The following is a 23,098-nucleotide window of genomic DNA, read 5'->3' as shown; positions in this document are numbered from 1 at the left end:
CCAGAAGGCCAACTACATCCTGGGATGCATCAAGCGGAGTGTGGCCAGCAGGTCAAGAGAGGTGATTCTCCCCTTTTACTCTGCTCTTGCGAGACCCCACTTCGAATACTGCATCCAGTTCTGGTGTCCCCACCATAAGAGGGACATAGATCTGTTGGAGTGTGTTCAGAGGAGGGCCACAAAGATGATCCAAGGGCTGGAGCACCTCTGCTATGAGGACAGGCTACGGGAGCTGGGATTGTTCAGTCTTGAAAAGAGAAGACTTTGGGGGGACCTAACAGCTGCCTTCCAATACCTGAAGGGAACCTACAGGAAGGCTGGGGAGGGACTTTTTACAAGAGTGTCCACTGATAAGACAAGGGGAAATGGGTTTAACTTGAAGGAGAACAGATTTAGATTAGATCTTAGGAAGTCATTCTTCAGTACAAGGATGGCAAGACTTTGGAATAAATTGCCCAGAGACACTGTGGCTGCTCCCTCCCTGGAAGTGTTCAAGGCCAGGTTGGATGGGGTCTTGAGTAGCCTGATCTAGCTAAGAGGCATCCCTGTCCATGACAGGGAGGTTGGACTAGATGATCTCTAAGGTCTCTTCCAGCCTAGGCCATTCTATGATTCTATTTGCAACAGTCATAAGGCCCATATTAATCAGCCCACTCTTGCTCAGACTCCATCTGCAAGGCTAATAGCAAATTTAATCCAATCTCTAAAGCTAGATTAGTGATTCCAATTAAACTGTAGTCCAGAACTTTTCAAACAAAAGGCTACGACTCACAACCTGGTGCATATCAGTCTTAAAACTCACTCTAGTCTTTCTCTGGCCAGTTATCAAAACCAGGTAACACTTCCTGCATTACCTACATCTAATCACTGTCAGGCAGCCTCAACAATTTAAAGTTTACTTGATAGTTCCTTTTATTTTAGCACAATACTATTGGCTGCCATGGGACTCTGAGCCTGTAGCAGTACACCTTTGTCCAGAGGTACAGCGTTATGCTCTTGCTTCTACAGAGTCTTGCATTTCCCTCCTTGATCTTTGGTTCTGTTCCTAACAGACTGAGTTTCTTTAGTGTCAAATATCTGCTTTTCCAACAGCCTTAACATCTCTACAGTTTTTTCCTAAGTGCCCTAAGAGCAGGACTTTTTGTCATAGTTTCTTCTCCAGATCACTTGTTCCATAAGCCTCAAGTCCATTCAGTTCTGATCCCAGACTGAAGGAAGCTGCACTGTGCTGCATCATATAAATGATCTGTTCCTATTCCAGCGTATCTGTTATCTTCTAGTAGTCTAACTTAAACATAAGGTTCTGATAAATAGCTCATCTCTACCCGCTGTACTGCAGGCTCCCTTCCTCTCTGTGACTGCTGATCACTCAATGTACTAGACCAAGGTAGCTGACAAGATGCTGACCCAACCGGTAAGAAGAATTTGGCAGGCAAGATGGCAGTACAGTACACAGGTTTTCACTGTGTTTTCACCACACATTTAATGGTAAAGGCAAACTTTTGGTTTTTGCTAATTTTCAATCTGGAACAAAACTCTCATGGTCCTAATTGCCTTCAGAGTCAAACAACTGCACTCCTCTTCCAGCGCAAATTCCACACTAGTAGCCATGGCTTCACAGCACACAAGGTTCTTCTCCAATATTGCTTCATCATGGTTGATATAATTTGTGTTAGAATCAGTTTTACTTTAGAAGCGGAAGCAGATTTGACCTGTTCATTCATCTCTTTTGCCTTTTCTAGCACCAGTTCAAATTCACCAATATTGGCTATTAGAATAATAGAATCATAGAATTATATAGGTTGGAAAATGCCTTTAAGATCAGTGAGTCCAATCGTTAACCTAGCAATGGCAGATCCTCCACTGAATCATGTCCCTAAGCACCACACCTGCACATCTTTTAAAAACCTCCAAGAATGGTGACTTCACCACTAAATAGATAAAAATTTAATTTTTCACCTTTCTTTCACTGAAAAAAAGGTGTGTTTTCATTTAGGCAATGTTCACTTGACACTGTTTATACTCAGTATGTACAATTTCTTACCACAAATTTTCCAGCATGTATATATTAAAACCAACATATTAATGCATCCACAAAAATGCAACCGAATTAATATAAGACCACTAAGTAATGACTCCGTTGATTTTTCCTATTATTTACTATAATGCTGCTGTACTACCAAAGGTAGAAATCTTCCCATGGACTATCCACAAATGCTATAAATTGTTTCATTTCCCACAGACAAAGCTTACTGAATTTATCAAACCACATATTTGACTGAACTAATAGGTCTTAAAATGGAAATTTCTCATTTGGTTTTGCTAGCTACAGTTATTATGTGTTTGTTTTGTTCTGCAACACTACAAGAGATTACTTTTAACTAGCTCTTTGAATACTAGAATTTTTTTTACTGCTCTTTGCTGTGGATAATGAACTGCAATTTACAACAGTGAGATACTTCATCCTATTCCGTGTTTTGCAGCCATCATAGAACTTGCACATTTAATGATACAATATTCTTATCTCAGATAAAGTGCAGATAAAGTAATTTAGGCTGAAAAAAAACAGCCCACAACACAAAATCATTCACATGAAAAAAAAAACCAACAAAAAAGAAAATGGCTAGAAATGATGCATATAAATCACGTATAAGTCACTATGTACCACAAACTGTTCTTTTTATGTAGAGCCTGAGGGACTAAGACCTTGTCTGCTAGCGGCTGCCTACTTCCTCTAAATTCTGTATATTGTTCTAACAGAAGTTCGACAGCCTGGAAGCTTCCAGCTTAAAGTAATTATTTATGCCGTGCCATTTGTCAGCAGAGGGAGCCCAGCATTTTAGAATAGTGACACATCCCTTCCCTTCCTACTTCCCTCTCTCATATTCCCGCTTGGAATGGGAGGGATATCTCTTCACTGACTATCGAGAGGACACGCCTAGATAGGAAACCTGACTTTTATAGGACTAATTTTAGGAGGAAATATATCCCATTCTGAATAATCATGAAGAAAGAACTCTTACAGTACTTAGTTCAGTTGCTGTAAAGCCTTGCCCAATAAATACTTGTTTGAATAGCCTGTGTTACCACTACATGTCATTGGAAATTTTTATTGAAACCCAGACTTCCTTGCATCATTTTGGCATGTTTGGTCACAGCACAAGCCTTCACCTTGAATTAGGAAGCAATTGAGTCGAAGACTTCCACATCTCAGTTACTGAACTCTGGTGTTCTGGTGTCTCATTTGCGTATTTCTTATCAGGAATTATTCATGAGTTAGCGCAGTCAATGCTCCTTATTCCTTTTCTGCTGCAGTCAGACTTCTCATGACAGCAAACACTAAAGCAAGTTGTCCAGGATGAGAAATAAAAATTTCATCATGGTGTATCATCCATTTTTACTCACCAAAAATACCCTACTAACAAATTTCACAATATCCAGCATATATTCAATGGGCTGAATTGTAATATGGACATCAAATAAGCTGAAAAATTTGAATCTGATTTTGGGACAATCTGATTATAAAATAACCTGTCATTTCATGAATGTGTAGCAAGAGGTCCGTCTTCTAAGTGTGTTCTCTTCTCTGTCGTCTTTAATACCATTAGAGAATATTGTATGTTTGCATACAGAGTATCATGGCACTTGTAAAATATTTTTTTATTAAATTAGCTGATCTGGTGGGTTGCAGTATTTTTTAAGTCTTAACTACTTTTAGTCTCAGTATACACAGTTACCTTAAACCTATGAAAGTTGATGAATGTATTCTTGTGGACTTCCACCAGTAGAAGTTCTGTGCTCAAACCATTTTGAAATCCCATAACATATTGAGGCATAGTTCCATTGTTTCCGTTATCTGGCTATACACAATTAGTTCGCGTATGATATTTGCATGTTTTGTTGGTTTTATTTTAAGAGAAGGTGGTTTAGTTTAAAAGAAAAAAAAAATCCCCACAACATGTTTTATTTATTTCCTGAGGACTTTCAGCTACATAAGTAGGCACTAAACATTTGAAATTGACTTTCTAGAGCACAACAGTAAAAAACTTAAGAATTTGGCTTTGTCTCGTTTAAAGCAGTAGAAACTGACCTTGTAAACATTTCCATAGGAGGTAGGATACATATATTTGACAATCCGTCAAATAAGAGAAAGTAAACAGTTACTCTGTGGTCCTAATAAATAATGAGCAACACAGGCATTAAATAAACATTTTTATACAAAAAGATATAAGTGAAAGACTAATTTTTAATAAATTAGGGATAGATGTAATAATTTCTTTACAACTTAGTCTTGCTTGCTTCTTTCTGCTCACCCTGAATTTCTGACTGAAAAGCTGTAATGGTGAGAACAATCCTGAGTAATTCACAAGCAGGACCTGATATGAATATAGCTCTTTTTTTTTTAAATGCATGGAGGGTCTGTTAGTATCTCTTTAACACCTGTATTTAATACTTTTCTACTCCACCAACTTGAAGCAGATCGTCATCATGGCCTGAATGTCTGGATTTGGAAAGTAAGCTTAAGGCACTGACATGTCTCTCCCAGTCATGTTCCTCCAGCAGCTGCTCCCATGAAGACAGTGTTGATTGGTGGTAAAGATGACACCGTATCTCTGCTTGGTAGGCCATGGGACTCCAGATTTTCCTGAGAAGGGAACTGACTGGATGTTCCATACATACACTGGGAAGAAGATGTGGTTTGCATGTTTGAAGCTGTGGGAAAAGAAAGGTTACCATCATTGAAAGTTTTCTCTCTATTGAATTTAACAAAAAACACAATCCAATTTCATCTGATGGAAACTCTTATCTATTAGGCACACTATCTGAAAGACAGAAACATCAACACTTCTATACTTCACTCAGTTTACCTATACTTCTGTTAACTTTTTTCAATGTGTCCTCACGCTATCAGGGAATAGGTCAAAACCCGTGTAACTGAAGACTTCTAAAAAAAACAGCTATGGGCCTGAAGTTGCATATGAACCATCTTTTATGGAAATCATGCAAAGTTATTAATGTGCACTATGCTCATCTTCCCATATCTTGCACCTTTTGGGTTCACATTCACTGCTGGCATGACTGCCACCACCTGGTATGTAGCAACATAAAATACAGAGATATTCAATGTGCACAGTGCCTGTGTAGTGGTGCTGGGTTTTCTTCCCCTCTTTAGTATCCTTTAAAGAACTGAGCACTGAATTCTTGTGGAGCCTTAATGAGGCAAATAATGTGTGACACGCTGTGCAAGGTTAATAGGTTAACAGATAAGTAGTAGGAAGAGGTAATCTCGTGGAGAAACAAACTGTATCGTAGTTTATATCTTCCATTAAACACTTTTTGCGTTGCCATTTGTTGAGCGTGTATACCAAAACAAACCCTTTGGGATTAGGTAATTTTACCTAAAATTCACTGTCAGTAGGAGCTTTACCTAATACACACAGTTGTTGAAGGACAGGACAAGGAGGCACTGTACCACAGTAAGTATATATCTAGACATCCCTGACCCAGGGTTCACTTGATCTGTTTGACAGTGAGGATCCTTAAGAGCCCTTAAAAGAGTCTAGTCTGTTATTAGGTCACTTAATAGTTAGAAAACATTTCCTAATACGGATTTTAGGGCAATTCAGGCCAGTCATTCCACTCCTCATGAACAAAGGATCATAGTCCTCCTTAGGGGAGTGAGGTGTTACTAAGCCCACTGTCCTGCAAATTTTAAAAAAACCCACATCTTATGATACATCCTAGGTTCTGAGCTATTTTATCTCCATATTGCATCTCATGTAATATATATACGTACGAGCTACAGTTTTAAACTCAGCTCGTTAGGATGCCAAAAAGTTCATAGCTCTTCCTCAGTCATTGTTTCTATACTTACGCATTGGAGTCCGACAGACAACAGAAGGTGAGGACTCTGTGTAGTACGAGCCTGCTTGTTTTCTTGCGCTGTCATCCAAGATGTTCAGTGGATCATGTATATCATTATATGATGGCAATGATCGAATGCTGCTTACACTGCTGATTACAGAAACATGTTGATCCACCATTGTTCCAAGTCTGTGAGAATCTGGATAATTTATATTGTTTCCATAATACCCTATGGACAGGAGATTGGAAAAAAGCAGAGTGAAACTACTGTTGGAGAAAAAGGGTGAGGTAGGAGCCTGGATAACCTGAGACAAAAGGTAATTGTTACCAGCTGAGTCCCTTGAGAATAAGATTATTTATGTACACATAGAGCCCAGTAACATTAGTAACATATGCAGTGACCAACCCAAAAGAGGGGTGGTGACAAGGGAGCAAAAACCCAGAGTTCATTCATGCCTTCAGTATAGAATTTCCCTTCCATTCTAAGTTCAAAATCAAACAGTTGCCTACATTCATTGGCCATAAGGACACCATGAGGTCTCTTATCCGCAGTTCAGTGCTTCCTTCTGAAGCTCATAATCAAGGGAAGTGTATGTGGAAAGAAATTCTGTGTGGTAATACATACTTACTGCATACACAAATCCATATAAATGCAACATTTCCATCATATCTATTCTGCAGAAGATGGAGGTGGTTTTGCTTATATCTCTGAAGCAGTATGAGAAATACTAGGGCCAGACTCTCAAACTAATGCTAATGCACATTTTTGTACTTCATTTCACCGTCCTGACCCTGTGACTAGAATGGTCCACTATGGTGATCCCAGAGGTAAGCCTGTTCTCTTTCATTTCCTAGTAAATGTTTTTGGTGGCTTTTCAAGACATTGGTAATCTTGATTTTGCTTTCTTTTTGCAAGACATCGTGATGGTGCCAAAGGAAGATTAGCATAGGTGCAGCAGATGCATTTGAGGTCAACTGAGGATTCACCAGAGGAAATTAAATCCTTAAGTAGCTTGTTAAGCTGCTTTACAATCTCTCTGTTGTCAAAGAAGTGGAAAATAGGAAGGTAAAAATAAGAGCTGAAAAACACCTTCCACAGAAAAAAAAAGCAGAGAAAAAGTGTTTTACTTTGAGAAACTGAAGGGAAAAAGAAAATGTGTATTAATACCGTTGGAAGCATTAGTGGGATATGCTGCTCCTGGGCAGGTAGACACTGAGTTGCTCAAGAAATTGAAACTCCCGCTATTCAGAAACTGCATATTGTGTGTGTCCTGAGACATGGATGAGGGACCATAGCCAGAAGGGGATCTGGCATTGTATGGAGACACAGCACAACTGCTGCCGAAGTAGTCTCTAGAGAACTGCTGTTCACTCAAGGCATTGAATCGGCTGTGCTCTGCTCTGTGGTGGTAAACTGCTGAAGTGGAATGGGCCTGAGTTCTGAACATAGCTTGGTAATTGGAATTGTTTCCATAGTAATTCTGATTAGTTTGTGACAAAGTCTGATAAAGTGGTTCGGAGTAGGGTGAGCACTGTGAATGCGTGGATAACACTGGACCCACACTCGGAGGTCTCACAGCCATTGGCCCCTGGTTGATAACGCTTCCTCGGCTGACCATGGCTGGTGAAATGGGTGGAGTCATCAGATGACCAGTGCTTTGAGACAGCTCCATCTGACCTGGAATAAATAGACATTACCTGTGATTAGCATTCATACTGTAGTACTGCTGAGTAGAGCATGTCTGTTGAAACACTAACCCTCTAGTGAAGGATTATCAACTGAAACCTTTACAGAAGATATGCACTGGCCCCCACCACACAAACACTTTAGTCCATGATTTTACGTTATAAAGCTCCTATTTTAATTCTCCAGCTTGGAGGCTGCCATGTTCAGTGGAAAATCCCAGCAGTTAGAAGCTCTATGTGCTCCAGGTTCATTCTCTTCTCAAAAGAACCTCACCAAGCCAAGAGGTACAGGATAGTTTTATCATTGTTTCAAGAGGATCTGTTACTGCGAGGCCTCTACAATTGTCACCTTCTGTAAATCAGCACAGAGGGTGAGTTCATGAAATGTTATTTAGTAGAGGTCTTTATAAATGTGTATGGTCATTGTTCCTCCTACAGCAATGTGTTACTGTGGACTGAAAGAATAATAAACAAATAAAAGAAGGAGAAACTAGAACTGATACATACCAGTCAGCTGCATATTCTCACTCTCTCCCGTGATGAAGGGGTTCAGACCAGAAGGTACACTGCTGGGCTGGCTAGCTGACAAGGACACGTAGGTTTGCTCTGCTAGACATTCATTTTTGACTGAACTGTCACTGGGCAGAGGAACAGCTTTATTACGATTTGCTAGGAAGCAAGAGCTTGGTGATGCGGTAAAGGTGGCTTTGCTTGCATCTGGAAGAATAAGTGAAAACTCTTGGTGGCTGTTATGTATGCTTACTGCACATAAATTCACGACTAGTATACAGACAGCATGTAAGCTGACTCATTTGTTTGTATGAATACAAAATTGCTCTAGTCTTGGATCTGCCTAGTGGAAGTGTTTGTATCATACTCCCTGACCATATTTCTACATCACAGAGTATCAGCTCCTTTAATGAAGCCATCATAGTGAAGGCATGAATCAGATTTACTCCCTGTAAGCAAATGTCAGCAGTGAAGTCACATAAATTGCACTAAGAGTGAAGCTGGCTCATGATGCTTCATCCTAAAGAATTAACAATAGGAATTTTAGAATGCCATTTTTATACTCTATTTTTATACTGATATCTAGAGAAAAACATTTGTTCTGCTCAGTAGTTCTTCAGTTTCATGCAGACTATTGATAAAATCAGTGGAGGTTTTGCTATTCTTCAGTGGAAAACATCACTTACCTTATGGTTTCAAGTACTTCACTGAAATAGCTCCACAGAGTGATACTTCAGCCAGATGCTAAATAGGCTCCAAACTTGTGTTCCAAAATTGCAATAATATTTGTATTTTGGCAACATTTAATACCTTCAAGGTGTAATTACATATTTAAGCTTTGGCAGAAAAACTGGAATTTCTGCCCTTTCTGCTACTTATACTTCTTTTCGCACTTCAGCTTGTGGCCTTTCAGATGTACCTACAAGTGTTTGTTGCATTCAAGACCATTTCAGTCATGTAGTACATTTACATTCGCACAAAATGTTATTAAGTGAACTATGGTAGGAAAGTGGGAATGAATTGCTGAGTCATAAGCTTTTCAGGTGAATTTGACAATGTTGCATTTAAGTGACAAATGTCAGTTTCTAAAAATAAGGAGTAAAAAAACCAAGGAGCGAAAAAAAAAAAAAGGAGGAAAAGAACCAAGCTCTAGTTACCTAAATTTTTCATGTATTTGTCCAGTAGATTCTGGAGTTCTTGTTCTTTGTCATTGTTGAACTGTGTCTCCATGGCAAGCAGGATGTACTCATCTAGTAGCATGCGGATCAAATGAAAAGAACCTTTTGGAGGAGAAAGAGAGAGAGAGCAGCTGAGTTATCTTTGTGACCATCTCTCACCACTCTACAAGAAGCAAGTGAAACAAACAAATAATTGTGGACTTTAAATGACCTGGCAAGACCAACAAGGAATAGTGCCTAACTTCTAGCCGTAATCTCTCTTTGCACTGGCCCACCTAGCTCAATTGTTTACTGTCCTGTAGGCTATTTGACCACTAATTACATCAAAGAAAAATACTGATGAAAGTGAGACATGCTTTATACTTGAAGAGGGCACACACTGGAGCTAGATAAGGCCGAAGTCTGCCAGAATGCCTCTGCTCTATTTCTGTTTGCCTTGTGCTAAATAACCAGACAATAACTGGTGAAGTCTTTGACCTTATTCAAGGATATATCACATTAAAAACACGTCTCTGCTTAAAGTCATTCTAAATACCCTCTGAATTTTAGGTAACAATGCACCTATGATTATACTTAGCAAATTATGTACTAGATTTGAGTTTTGCTTGCTCTATCATCTTCTATTTTACAAGAGGTTCTTTCTGAGACTCCCCATACGTGTAAACATTTCTAAAGATGCACGTGAACCCCAGTTTTTAAAAGCCATAAACACCATTGAATTGGCTGCTGATCCCAGAATAAAATGAGTGATGATCTCCCAAATTTCTTTTGCTTTTATGAAAACATACCGTGCACAAGAAATTCTATGCAATAGCAATTTTTTACCAAACTGATCCACATGCAAAGCTAATAATTTAAATCTTCTGTCTCCTATACTGAGATATGCAGTTACACTTCCACTGCCATATCAAAACAAACAGCGCTTCTAGCTCTTAAATGGCAAAACAGTATCAAACAGCAATTCAAAAGAAAAATATCTTTTAAAAAATGAACATGTGACACAGATCACTGACAAAATATTGCTAGCATCTACTGTGAAATGTTAGTTTGAAAAATATGTTACACAGCATTTGTAGCTCTGATCAAAGAATCTTTAGACTAGAACAGGTTCCTCTGCTCATGAAATAGCGGAAAGCTGGTAAGTGCTAACACATGTACAAATTATGAGTGTTTTTACAAAGCCCAGGTACCAAAACTTGACGCGTTGTTTAGGGTTAGGTTATGCATCACTCGAGCACCAAAAAAACTCCATTTGAGAAGGAAGTCTTGAGCTCTCTTCTTTAATGACCTCCCATTTTGCTTGCTTGCCTGGAAAAGAATAGTAAAATACAGTTAAGTATGCTAGCTTGCTTTTTACACACAGGCAAGAAGAAAAGAGAACTGAATGTGCTTGAGAATTCAGGGAGTCCTTGACTCAGGCTGATGTGGCAAGGTGGATCAAACTGCATGATCATGTGTGTCCTAAAGTGATAAAGAAGAGCAGAATTCACTCTTTTCAGTGCAGCAACCAGAGTAGGGTTCTGACAATGTCAGATGAAGCAAGTGTCTTACTGCTTGGGCTCTGATGTGCTCTGAAGGTATAGAAATTACCTCATATACTAGTATTAAAGTGCAAAACTGTTCTGTGTACAGGGAAGAAGAGGGAGAGGGAGAGGGGGAGAGAAGGGGAGAGGGAGATAAAGAAACAAAGAAAAAGAAAGAAAGAGAGAAAGAAAGAAAGAAAGAAAGAGAGGAAGAAAGAACGAAAGAATGAAATAAAGAAAGAAAGAAAGAAAGAAAGAAAGAAGAAAAAAGAAAGAAAGAGAGAGAAAGAGAGAGAGGAAGAAAGAACAAAAGAAAGAACGAAAGAAAGAATGAAAGAATCAAAGAACGAAAGACACCTTCTGACACTATGTTATTCTGCATAAAACAGAATAGAAATGAGTCTTTGAATTTCACCCTAAACTGTATAATACTGGCCAAACTTTCTCTTACAAAATGGTGTGTTTGCTATTGTAACACTGATGCTTTTAATGCTGCTAATTTTATACTGTCGCTTCGCTCTGGCAGTGATTTGTTTGTGTGGTAGTGCATGCCCTGTTGCTTTCTCAAATAGCAAGCAGAGAGAAGCTGTTGTGTAAGTTTGACAGTAACCACACTTTAGCATGAACAGAAGGCAGACAGCAATGGAAGGATTCTGTAAATTATTAGCTTCTGCTTAGTTGACCTAGCCTCATATCAGGACTTGTTGGCATTTCTTACCCTTAACTACAGGCAAACAACACTAGGAACAATACCTGTTAACTTTAATAATACAACATCACACAGGAGATGCTAAATGTGAAAGTGCTTCACCTTTTCTGCCTGGCTTGTTTATCAGGAATTGTCTTGAGAAATTGTAGAATTCTAGACCATAATTATTCGGTTCTAAAATATGTTGTGATTGCTCAGCTTCAGTGGGAGTTTTGTGTCGAGGTAAACGTGTATGAGGACTTGCTTTGGCTCTGCTACCCTGGATCACACGAAGCGTCTCACTGTGCAGCTCATATAGGTCAGCAAATGTTAGGAAACTCAAGAGTGCTTTAAAAAGAAAGCTATTATAACTGTCTCCATTGAAATATGGGAAAACAGGTGAAGAAAAGAAAAAAGACATGCCCATAGTTATCCTGTTAAGTGGCAGAGCCACTCTTCTGCAAGCCAGTCAAAACTAACTGCATTGTGTCCTCCTCTTATATCCATTCATAACAAGATGCTCCCATAAATGATGGATAAGATATTGCATTTCCACATAGAACAAAACTTGATGAGAAGACCAGTGTTCGGCTACTAGCAAGCAACATGTAACATTTTATTCTGGTATTTTACACTCATTAGAGTCACAAATTGGGTAAATATCTCTACTTGAGCTACAACTCAGAGCTTTATTATATTGTGTGAGCTACAGTGTAATAATGCTTGTATAAATACATGCATATAAAATACTTGTGATTCATTATTAAAGCATCTTGTAAATCAGGGAGTGGGGGGAGACTCCATCAAACCCATCAGTTACTGTATTAAGCAGCTTATAACATTACAAAACTGTATCTTCCATCCTGGTCTGTAGAAATCTTTCTCCCTGTTACCTACTTTTCAGTCCATCTGCTGCACTAATTTATACCACATACAATCTCATCCCAATACCATGAAAGAAAGAGATGCTTCTGTAAGGAACAGCTTTTGCTCACCCTACTTACTGAGCAATACCCCTGCAATGCTGCTTGCACAGGTAAGGTGGACGGGTTTCTTTCATGTACAGTTTATGACAGTGATGATGTTAATGTTTTAGTTAAGATACCTCTCAGAAGACTGTCCAACAGCACTCAACATGATAAATTAGAACTAATGGCACTGGCACCTTTCCACCAAATTAAGAGTTCCCCTGTTACAATAAGAAGATGGGACCAGAGGCAAGAATCTCATGTGGGAAACCAATGGGACTGCATAAATAAGGGACTGTGTAAGGAGTAAGGGGAGCAGGATTCAGTCTCGAGTCAAGTAGAACATTTGAAATACCTTGATAACCCTTTGCTCAACCACAGTATCCAACCATTCAATAAAAGATTCCACAGTGGCATTCTTCTTTAGAAGATCCTTCAGTTCTTGGAACACTGTAATAGAGTCATCTACGATGTAAAAAGGAGAACTTATCATTGCATATTATTCTGAACATGAGGAAAAGCCACCCACCAGCCACATGACAATATTGTAGCATGGAAAACAAAAAAAAAAGAATTAGAGCAGTGAAGAAATATGCAGTTCCCCAGCAAAGCAAGCAGACATGCATCACACATCTACAGCTACTTAGGTATTACAATGATACAGGCTGTAAGACAACGAAGTTTTACATGAAAATAAAAGCAAAAAAGAAAATCTGATATTTTCCATTCCTTTTAAGATACAGGCTGAAAAGCTTGGAAAAGTTTGATAGTAAAGCTTTATCTGTAATGTGGCAGATTTGCATACTGTCTTCTCTTATATTTTACAAGTTTCTCACAATATAAAGCAAAACTAACTTCCTCAATGCCCATTTTCAAGAAAGTGCCTGAATGACCAGTTCTTTCTCTTTTTTCTTTTCTATCTTTTTAGCCAGTGGGAAAGAAGAAAAAGAACAAAATAGAAAACAATTACACAAAAAGTAGAAAATGGGCAATTCAAATGAAAATGTGAATAGGATTGTGAACCATTAAAGACAACAAACTTTCAGGGTCAAAGTAACAATAGTTAGAGGACAACACATTGCTATTCCTTTCCTCCAAACACTGATCAACATGATTCTTATGAATAAAGTTGCATTTTTAATAGAGAAAATGGCTGTATATGTATATATGAAAATTAACACCCTCAAAATTTGCACTTTACTCCACCCTACTCTGTGTATGAAAATAGCTATTACACTTTATAGAAAATTACATTTTTTTAAAGATTAATTTTCAGAAAAAAACCAAACAACAAAACTACTCATACCAAAAAAAAGTAAACTAGTTCCAGTATAGAATCATAGAATCACAGAATGGCCTAGGCTGGAAGGGACCTTAGGGATCATTTAATCCAACCTCCCTGTCATGGGCAGGGACGCCAGCTCTTGACTACACCATGCAACACATCCATTAAACTAAGCCATAAAGGTATGGAATTTTTGAGAAATCTTTCAAAAATTGATGTGTGTTAACATCCCCATATGATTAGGACAAAACTTCAAAAGAGGTTTAATTTTATGTAGCGACTGACATGTAAATGATTTCTTCAGCAACCATTTAAAGTCATCTGGCTGTGGTGACTTCCCAGCACAAGCTTCTGTTCTTGGAAGACAAGCTAGGGCAACCAATTGGTTTTCTTAAGCTACTGAAGTTAACACTGAGATAGATTACAGAATGCAGTGTCCATGTGTGCCTCTTCTCAGTCCAACTCCAAGTAGACTAGTGTGGCATGCAATGAAAGAGTGAATTACTTTTAATGATGATACTTCATGTACTTACATTCACTGTAGACTTCTCCATCAGAGTCTGTGCTCCCTGAGACTGCAAGGAGTGCCTGAGAGCCAATACTATTCAAATCAACTTTTTCAATATCCGACACCATGGAATTCACCACATGTTGATCAAAAAGGGCTGGCCGAGCAATCTGTAAGAGAAGGCAAGGTAAAATGATGAGACCTTGTCGTGGTTTAACCCCAGCTGGCAACTAAGCACCACACAGCCACTCACTCCCCATCCCACCATGGGATGGAGGAGAGAATTGGAAGTGTAAAGAAAGAAAATTCATGAGCTAAGAACAGTTTAATATTTTTAAAAGAAATAATAATAATGAGGGAAAATATAACAGAGAAAATTAACTCTATCCCAGCCAAACTCAGAACAGACCCACACCTGGGGATCACTTCAATAACTCCTCAGAGAAGAATCATACTCTATTTAATTTTCTTATCATGGCTGGGTTTTCCCCTTCCATTAGACTTCCAACGCCCTTCTACTGTGCTTTCCTATCAGATCATCTTCATGATGTGTCCCACGTGCTACTTCTGTCTTAATATTTATGAAAGAGAGAATTGTCAAGACAAATATATGGTGCACCTACACTAGCACTTAAGTTCCCCAAAGGGCATCTGATATTTTACAGTTTGGAATGAAAACAAATACCCATGTATTCCACTTCATCATTTGATTGGCAAAAGTTTCTGTTATAGTAGTTCATTATAACCACGGTCTTTTCCTTCTTTCCTACTAAAGAAGTTGAAGTTTTGGTCACACCTATTTGTGGCCATTTTCTTCTTGCATGGTGAAAACTACAAGATATAAGTCTTCCATGGCTGACGTTGAACCTTGAAAAAATAATGCATTACATCTCACAGCCAGCAAGGTCCACTGAATGTAACTCACAATTTTCTGAATGCATAGTCTTATTCTGTTTACCTGTGCTAGGTGTAGGAATGATGTCTGTCGTTTCAGGGAGGAAACAAATCTTCGTGCAATAGGCAGTTTCTTATTTGTCAGGTTTTCTGGTAGATTTTCCAAAGATGAAACAACCCACTGTTCCCAGTTCTTTGCAAAATTTCTTATATCTGACAGTAAACTACAGGGAAAAAAAGTGTTTTAGAGAAACACCAATAAAAAATTGTCTGGCATTATTTTAAATAATTGTATTTCAATCACTGATTAACAGATTACAGGACCTATCTGTGGATTACTCCTCAGATATCACCAAAAGGAAGCAGGAAATGACCAATCATCAAAAGGCCAAAATTTTTTATATATATATATACACATATATATACATACACATACACATACACATATACATATGTATATACATACATATACATATATATATGCACCTCCTCTGAGAAAAATTGTAAGGCGTCGGCCAATTTAAAATACATTGCAAAACACTCTTTAAGAACAAATCATAAGAAACCTAAGAACCATTAGAGATATCTGAAGCTAAAGGCCTTAGTCAAATATAAAACCCCAAACAAGATGCCTAGATGAAAGATGAAAAGATTCAGATGTAACAATAATAATTCTGTTATTAATGTCTTGTTGAGAAAATGCTTAGATATTATGGTTATACATAGGATACAAATCTGAAAAGAATTCTGAAAAAAAGGTAACAATTATTTTTCCTTAAACAACATGAATACATTTCTTTTTTGATCTTCTGGGACTTTAGCGTAGAAGAAACCTGTTCCAAAATATTCAACAAGCCAGTAAAATGGGACAATTAAATATTGCGCAATATTTTAAGACTGTTTAATAGATATTCTCAGAGCTGACAGTATTTTGCAATGCATAGTCTACTGTTCTAGAAATGAGTATAAATATTGTAAGAAAGTTTCTCTGGAATACAGAATTTCTGCTATTTACCTGGACTATGCTTAACAAACAGAACATAGCATTATTATTGTCACATACCTACCTTTCTGGCATTTCTTGCATTGTTGCAGGGATGAGTACATCCGTAAGGACCTTCAAAAAGGTAACAGAAAATTTTATCAGGCTGTCACTGGTCATCTATTCATTCATGTCTGTCTTGTCTACTTAGATTGAAGAGTGATAAAGACACTATCCCACATGACATCCTGGTCTCCAAGTTGGAAAGACATGGATTTGGTGGATGGACCCCTCAGTAGATAATGAATAATGAACTGGCTGGAAGATCGCACTCAAAGAGTTGCGATCAATGGCTCAATGCCCAAGTGGAGACCAGTGACAAGTGGTGTCCCTCAGGGTCAGTACTGGAACCAGTAATATTTAACATATTTGTCAGTGACATGGACAGTGATATCGAGTGCACTCTCAGTAAGTTTACCGATGACACGAAGTTGTGTGGTGCAGTCAACATGCTGCAGGGAAGGGATGCCACCCAGAGGGACTTTGACAGGCTTGAGAGGTGGGCCCAGGCCAGCCTCATGAAACTTGACAAGGCCAAGTGTAAGGTCCTGCACCTAGGTCGAGGCAATCCCAGGCACAGATACAGGTTGAGCAATGGGTGCATTGAGAGCAGTCCTGGGAGAAAGATTTGGGCATGTTGGTGGATGGTAAGATCAACGTGAGCCAGCAGTGTGCTCCTGCAGGCCATAAAACCAACCATATTCTGGGATGCATCAAGAAATGTGTGACCAGCAGGTCAAGGGATGTGATTCTGCTCCTCTACTCCGTCCTTGTGAGACCCCACCTGGAGTACTGACTCCAGCTCTGGAGTCCCCAACAAGAAGAGGACATGGAGCTGTAGGAGCGAGCCCAGAGGAGGGCTACCAAGATGGTCAGAGGACTGAAGCACCTCGTACGAGAACAGGCTGAGAGAGTTAGGCTTGTTCAGCCTGGACAAGAGAAGGCTCCGGGAAGACCTTATAGCAGCCTTCCAGTACCTGAAGGGGGCCTACAAGAAGGCTGGGGAGGGACTTTTTACAAGGGCCTGTAGTGATAGGATGAGGGGTAATGGGTGGAAGCCGGAAGAGCATAGGTTTAGACTAGATATAAGGAAGAATTTCTTTACCCTGGGGCTGGAGAGGCACTGGAACAGGTAGCTCAGGGAGGTTGTGGATGCTCCATCCCTGAAGGTGTTAAAAGGCCAGGCTGGATGGGGCACTGAGCAGCCTGATCTAGTGGCAGATGTCCCTGCCATGGCATGGAGGGTGGAACCAAATGATCTTTGAGGTCCCTTCCAATTCAAATCATTCTATGATTCTATGATTCTATGATTCTACGATTCTATGATAAGGCACTCAGGGCTAAACAGCCCCAAGTCTCCTGCTTTGATTGCTTGGTGTTTTCCATTATGCCAATCGTTATTTATTCCCATCAATATGAGGTTGTGAAATGTGTTAGAGAGAGGATAACAATTCTTTTCCATTTATGGCATGCCCATCAGATGAACTTAACAGTATTTTGTAGCTATTAATTAATGATCTCATCTTCTAAATGAAAAATTCAGATAACTTTGGTGGCATTACTTTCTTTTGCTTAATGCTGACCTTGCAATACTTGTTAGTTTCACCTAGTTTCAAACATTTGTGTGATCACATTGTGAACTAGATGAAAGAACTCATATGGCACAAAAACTCTGCAAAACAAATGTTCCTTAGATTTTTTCTTAAACCCAAACCAGTTCAGAGTGCAGTAGTTTTACTGATACATGGAGCAGCATAAGAACAGAAATTAAATGCAGCAGGCAGGAGACACAGGGATATATCAACCTTGTGTTGTTCCACCTTTGTAACAGGAAACCACGGCCTGACATAACCTGTGAGCAGCAGATTTGCACGTGGAATCACCTCACTGATCTGCCACAGACTCTTTGCTGGTAGAAACTGCAATAACCATTTCAGTAAAAACAAGGCTTCAGTTTTCATCCAGGCTTAACTTAGTCAGCCTTGGCAATGAAGCACACAAGCGTTTCTTTTAGCCACGTTCAAGCAAGCAGGTCAGGATTTCACCATTAGTGTGCAGCCCCTAATCACACCTCAAGTGTGCAGCAGAGCCGAGACTGGAGTTCATCTCTTACACATGCCAGTTTTACACTCTTGATTTCAAGGGAATCCTTGCTGATTTACACAGTAATAGGCAGAAAGTAGCCATGGCTGGGTTTACACAATCAAAAGCTGTAACATGGTGCAGATTATCCACATAGCTAAATGTTTAACTTACCTTATATAGTATTGAGTCGCAAACACAGAAGATGTCAACGATGATGGGATTTTCAAGCAGGGGAAGAAGATGGTCAGGCATTCCTTGCCAAAAATGTAATAAGAAATGCTGAATCTAAAGGAGCAGGAACCAGATTCATGGACATAAATAACGCTTTCTTGGCTCCCTGTGCATATATACCAAGAATGTGTGTTCAAACAACCTTACCTCTTCAAAGTTCCCATTAATTGCATTGTCAAGGACACACTGACAGTGTGTTTTGTACATCATGATAAGAGTATCTACCTATTTTGGAAGAAAGAAAGATTAAAGAGAGTTTCTTAGCTCTTGCCTTTGCTGCTGTAACGATCTAGGTTTCTGCTTTCTGTGGCTAGTATTTAAATACAGAATATAAACTGTATTACAATGCATATTTACAAATAGGTAGTCTGTATACCCAGAAGTGATGAGGAGGTCACTCATCTCTAGTTTTTATTGACACCTTTAAGCCTGAATGTTCTTCTTGGAAACTTACCACCTAAATTTGTATACGCTGTGAAAACGTGGGTATCAAAGTAAGGCAATAGCTAGATTACCCAGTCAGATGGTAAAGTAAATTCACCTTTCTGAGGCTAAGATTAATCCCAAAGAGTAGTTCAAGTTAATCATTAGGCTACTATAGGCGTCTATGAGTGTTCTGAAACATCATCTAGTTAGACAAATGAGAAAATAGCTGCCAGTCATTTGGTCAAAGTTTAATCACTGCCTTACACGAACTGAACTTTAAAATGCAGAACTCCCTTTCATCTCATCAGAATAATTTATCTGAGTGGAGTGTTCCCTTACTTAAATAACTGTGCAGAGGTATTACAAGACTTTGTAAAAAAATGGTAGCACATTTTAAAATTTGTAGCAAATTATAAAACAAGAAATGAGTAAAGTATTTTAAGGAAAGAAAAATGCTAGCAAAACCACTCTTATAGACCAGAACGTTTGTCACATTTTGTGAACTTCTCCAGCAAATCAATATGAGGTTTTGAATGAACCTACTATCACTTTATTTCAATAGGTTTAGCATACAGATTTTGTTGACTTTCAGAGCTGCTTCTCTAACTACATATCTTTGAGAAACAATGGTAAAGTGTAAGATTCAAGAAAGATTCAAGAACATTTAAAACATTTTTTTTTTAAAGGATTAATGGAAATTTAAACCTTGGGTAAATTTTCTTCTGAAGCAAAATGCAGAAATTAACAATCTATTTTAGTGGCAGGCTGATACATTTGTGGACTCTCCAGATATTTCAATTGCATATGGTTTCTTAGGAGTTTAATGCAGGAATCAAACTTCTTGTATGGGCTCCCTTCAACACAGTACCTAAGTATATTAGGTTCAATAATGACTGATCAGATAAGCTGAAGCAGGGGAAAGGCAGTAAGGCAAGAAAACAGGAAATAAGAGAACAAGGAATGAGGAAAGAACAGCAAGGAAAGAGAGAGCTGGAGAAGTTCATCTCTCTTCCCACACTCTCCTCAAAACCCCATGAGTCTGTCCCCAGAGTCACCTGCAAAGCTTGCTGGACCCTCCCATCCCCGGTTCCAACATTAGAGCAATTACACGCTGATGACCCAAACATGAAGAGCAAATGAGCTGCACCTTTTTCTTCATTGTTGGAGAGGTAAAATTCAGTTTTGCTTACACTGATGTTTGGATCTGCAAGGAACCTCAAATGCTTTTCAAATTTAAATATTACAAGAAGGCTGTATATATGAGAGATGTCAATTCACTGATGGAAACTGTAGCAGCAGGTGATGCACACTGCTGAGTATGCCAGTTCCTGGGGTTTCTTTAGGAACTTCCAGACTTCCAGCTGAGATCTCTGTACTACAGATGGCTCCTTTTGTTACCTCCTCACAAGAGGAATCCTAGGCTTCGCTACTCTCACAGAGTAAACTTAAGATGAAGGGCTCATAAAACAAAAAGCTTTAAAGAGATGTATATCAAGACAGCCACCACCATGACCTGTACTGGAGACTAAACTGGAGAGTTCACAACGTGTATCAAAAGATTTCTAGCACAGTTCAGGGATGGAGCAACCTGTAATGCAACCAGAAACACAGACGTAACATACAGACAAGGAGTCAAAGACATAAAACACATGCCACAAATACTTCTAACTGAACAGTTACCCCTAGGATGAGCAATACTAAGTATTGACTCAGTTAATATGATTTTACTTATTCAAAAAAACCCCAAAAAACCAAACCACTCAGATTTTCAGACTCTTTTCAAACAATGACAGTGAAGTTTATCTAATTATTTGTTTGAATTACTTGTCCTGATCTAATCAGAACAAAATTTACCTTAAATCCAAAGGCATTTGGAATGAATAACAACTCTTAGTTGTTTGTTTTGCTCTCTCCTTCTTACATACCATCAGTTTGTAAAATACTAGGTCAGTTAATAGGTAAATAATTCAACCACCTTTCCAGTGGAAAGCCAGTTAATCGGTGTTAGTAAAGGTTTGCCCCCTCTATAAATCAGTCACCTCTGTTTGATTATGGACATTTCTCGCTCTTTCATGTCAATACCTCAAAGGCTAAGATATGAAGAAACATTCTGGGGCAATTTTTGATCTGTAAGTTCAGAAGAGAAATAGCTCACATTTTACCTTGTCTTTAGAAATGCACCCTTGAAGCAAAAGGTGTTGAGCACTTGGAAACTCTGGAAGGAGAGTTCCAGTTTTGGAACTCAGAGAATATTTACGAGTGAAACCACCCTGAAATGGAAGGGAAAAAACAGGAACACTGAGATAGCTAATACAGATGCAACTGAAACCAACAATTCATGTTAAACTTGTATATTATCTCATGACTCTCTCAGCATTCCAAAATATTTGTGATCAGATAATACTTCCAAAATATTGATGTTTATCCAGATCTGGACTCCAGCTTAGGGAGGTAATTAAACATATGCCTAGATCTAAACTCCGCCAGAGTGATGCAGTCTTTGAGCCACATTGCTTCATGGAATTCTACAAGCTTTGGATTTAATCTATGTTTAAAATTAAAGTAGAATACTACTCTCCTCGACAGTATGGACTGTGATACCCTAAGGAAGACACTAAGTTTTATTTAAAATGTATCTTTCTAGTGCAAGGATCTAAGGTGCTGGAAATATCCTCGTTCTCCTCTGCTCTCTTTCCTATGTTTTACCACGGCAATCGTTATTTTAGTTTATCATAAAGTTTGATAATATTTTATGTCACAATGGTATGTAGGGTCTACGGACACTTCTGAACTAAATATTTATTATATAGTGCTCTGCGACTTTGTCAGACTTGACATGAAGCTCCCGTCTCACATCCCAGTAAGAATGATATTCCCAGACATTTAGTGCTCTCTAGTTACTTTGTTGAGATATGGCTGATGCTGACCCAGAGAAAGATAAATTCCTCCTGAATTATGTCAAATTCTGCTGATCTGGGAGTTTCTTTCAGTTCCTAGAATTCACCTCTTAACACTTTTTACTTTGTGACATCTGAAATATTGTAGACACATCTGGTACAGATTGAGAAAAGATCCTGAATAATTATTGGATGTTAACCTTCGGAGAGATGAGATTGAAGGATGGAACAACAAGCAGTCTTGTACGTGTGGATACTGACCAAGAAGCACTATGTGGTAAGTCAGCCCTTGTTCAGATTCCTAACCTAATACTCTCACAAAATCTGATTTAGTCTACTTCTCAGTAAAGCTGTGCAGTAACATTCTGCAGTGATATAGTGATACTGTGCTTATATTTACAATGCACAACACATTACACTTCCTAAGCTCTCAAATTATATAATAAAGATGAAACCCTCATCCTCGAGAGAGGCAATAAAATTTGTATTATGATTCTGTTCTTACTGCCTAAATTGTATTTATTCTCACTGGATTGCATTCAAACCTAGAAAATACTATTTGGCTGAAATCCTTCGTTCCATTTTAGCCCACCTGGTCCTTATGTCAAGGCCGTGTACAGAGCCTGGAGCTGGCCTTCTGCATACTCCTTCAGTAAATCCATTACCTCTTTGCAGATTCCCTTTTTACTGATGAATGGAATTTATGATCATGCACAAGACATTTGAGTGGTACTTGGTGTGGCCTTTTCCCACCCCTTTGCATGCAGTCAGATTTCACTGAAGCAGGACTAGTAGGTGCATGATGTAACATCTAGTGTAAAAGCGTGCAAAGGGAATATTTTCCTATAAATGTCAACTCATGAACTGGAGGCCTGTTTCAAGTGAAATTCTCTCAAATGCTGAATTCAGAAAACTATAGCTGTAACTAACTTATTCACCATACATATCTCTCCCTATTTTTACAGGGTGATACGTCTGTCAAAACAGACAGCAAGGAACAAAAGCGTACACTGTGTAAACACACTTTAGCTGTGCTATCTACTATTCAAATACATATAAGGCTCTAAGTCAAAGAAATTGTAAAAATTTGGAAACTACCTCTTCGGGTAAATACTATTGCAGTGTTATAATTGCCTCTCAGTATCAGGAGGTTTGGGTTTTTTTAATAACAGGACTAATCTTAATTATTTTATTATGCAATTACCCATGAAATATATTAAAAGCTCTGATTAAAAGAGATTAGTTCATCTAAAAGAAGGCAGTGATGGTGGGTGAGGTTTAAGAGAAGATAATCTGCAATGTTTTTTACCTT

At 38.6% G+C, this 23,098-nt stretch overlaps 1 protein-coding gene across 1 annotated transcript in view; it reads right to left on the bottom strand.

Annotated features, from left to right (window-relative positions):
- Positions 1–4,546: 4,546 nt before the first annotated feature.
- The window catches only part of RFX6 (regulatory factor X, 6), a 31,798-nt gene continuing 13,246 nt past the window's right edge, over positions 4,547–23,098 (bottom strand). Inside the window, exons 5-17 of the mRNA XM_009874361.1 lie at positions 21,052–21,159; positions 18,611–18,688; positions 18,404–18,517; positions 16,173–16,222; positions 15,170–15,329; positions 14,237–14,381; positions 12,774–12,883; positions 10,430–10,547; positions 9,219–9,341; positions 8,059–8,268; positions 7,034–7,543; positions 5,876–6,094; positions 4,547–4,713 (exon numbers count right to left, since the gene is read on the bottom strand). Coding sequence (XP_009872663.1) covers positions 4,547–4,713; positions 5,876–6,094; positions 7,034–7,543; positions 8,059–8,268; positions 9,219–9,341; positions 10,430–10,547; positions 12,774–12,883; positions 14,237–14,381; positions 15,170–15,329; positions 16,173–16,222; positions 18,404–18,517; positions 18,611–18,688; positions 21,052–21,159 — 2,112 coding nt within the window. The remainder of the gene's footprint in view (positions 4,714–5,875; positions 6,095–7,033; positions 7,544–8,058; positions 8,269–9,218; positions 9,342–10,429; positions 10,548–12,773; positions 12,884–14,236; positions 14,382–15,169; positions 15,330–16,172; positions 16,223–18,403; positions 18,518–18,610; positions 18,689–21,051; positions 21,160–23,098) is intronic.

Source organism: Apaloderma vittatum, unplaced genomic scaffold, assembly GCF_000703405.1.
Source record: "Apaloderma vittatum isolate BGI_N311 unplaced genomic scaffold, ASM70340v1 scaffold15058, whole genome shotgun sequence".
Lineage (NCBI taxonomy): Eukaryota > Metazoa > Chordata > Aves > Trogoniformes > Trogonidae > Apaloderma > Apaloderma vittatum.
This window is presented reverse-complemented; position numbering and strand designations above follow the sequence as displayed.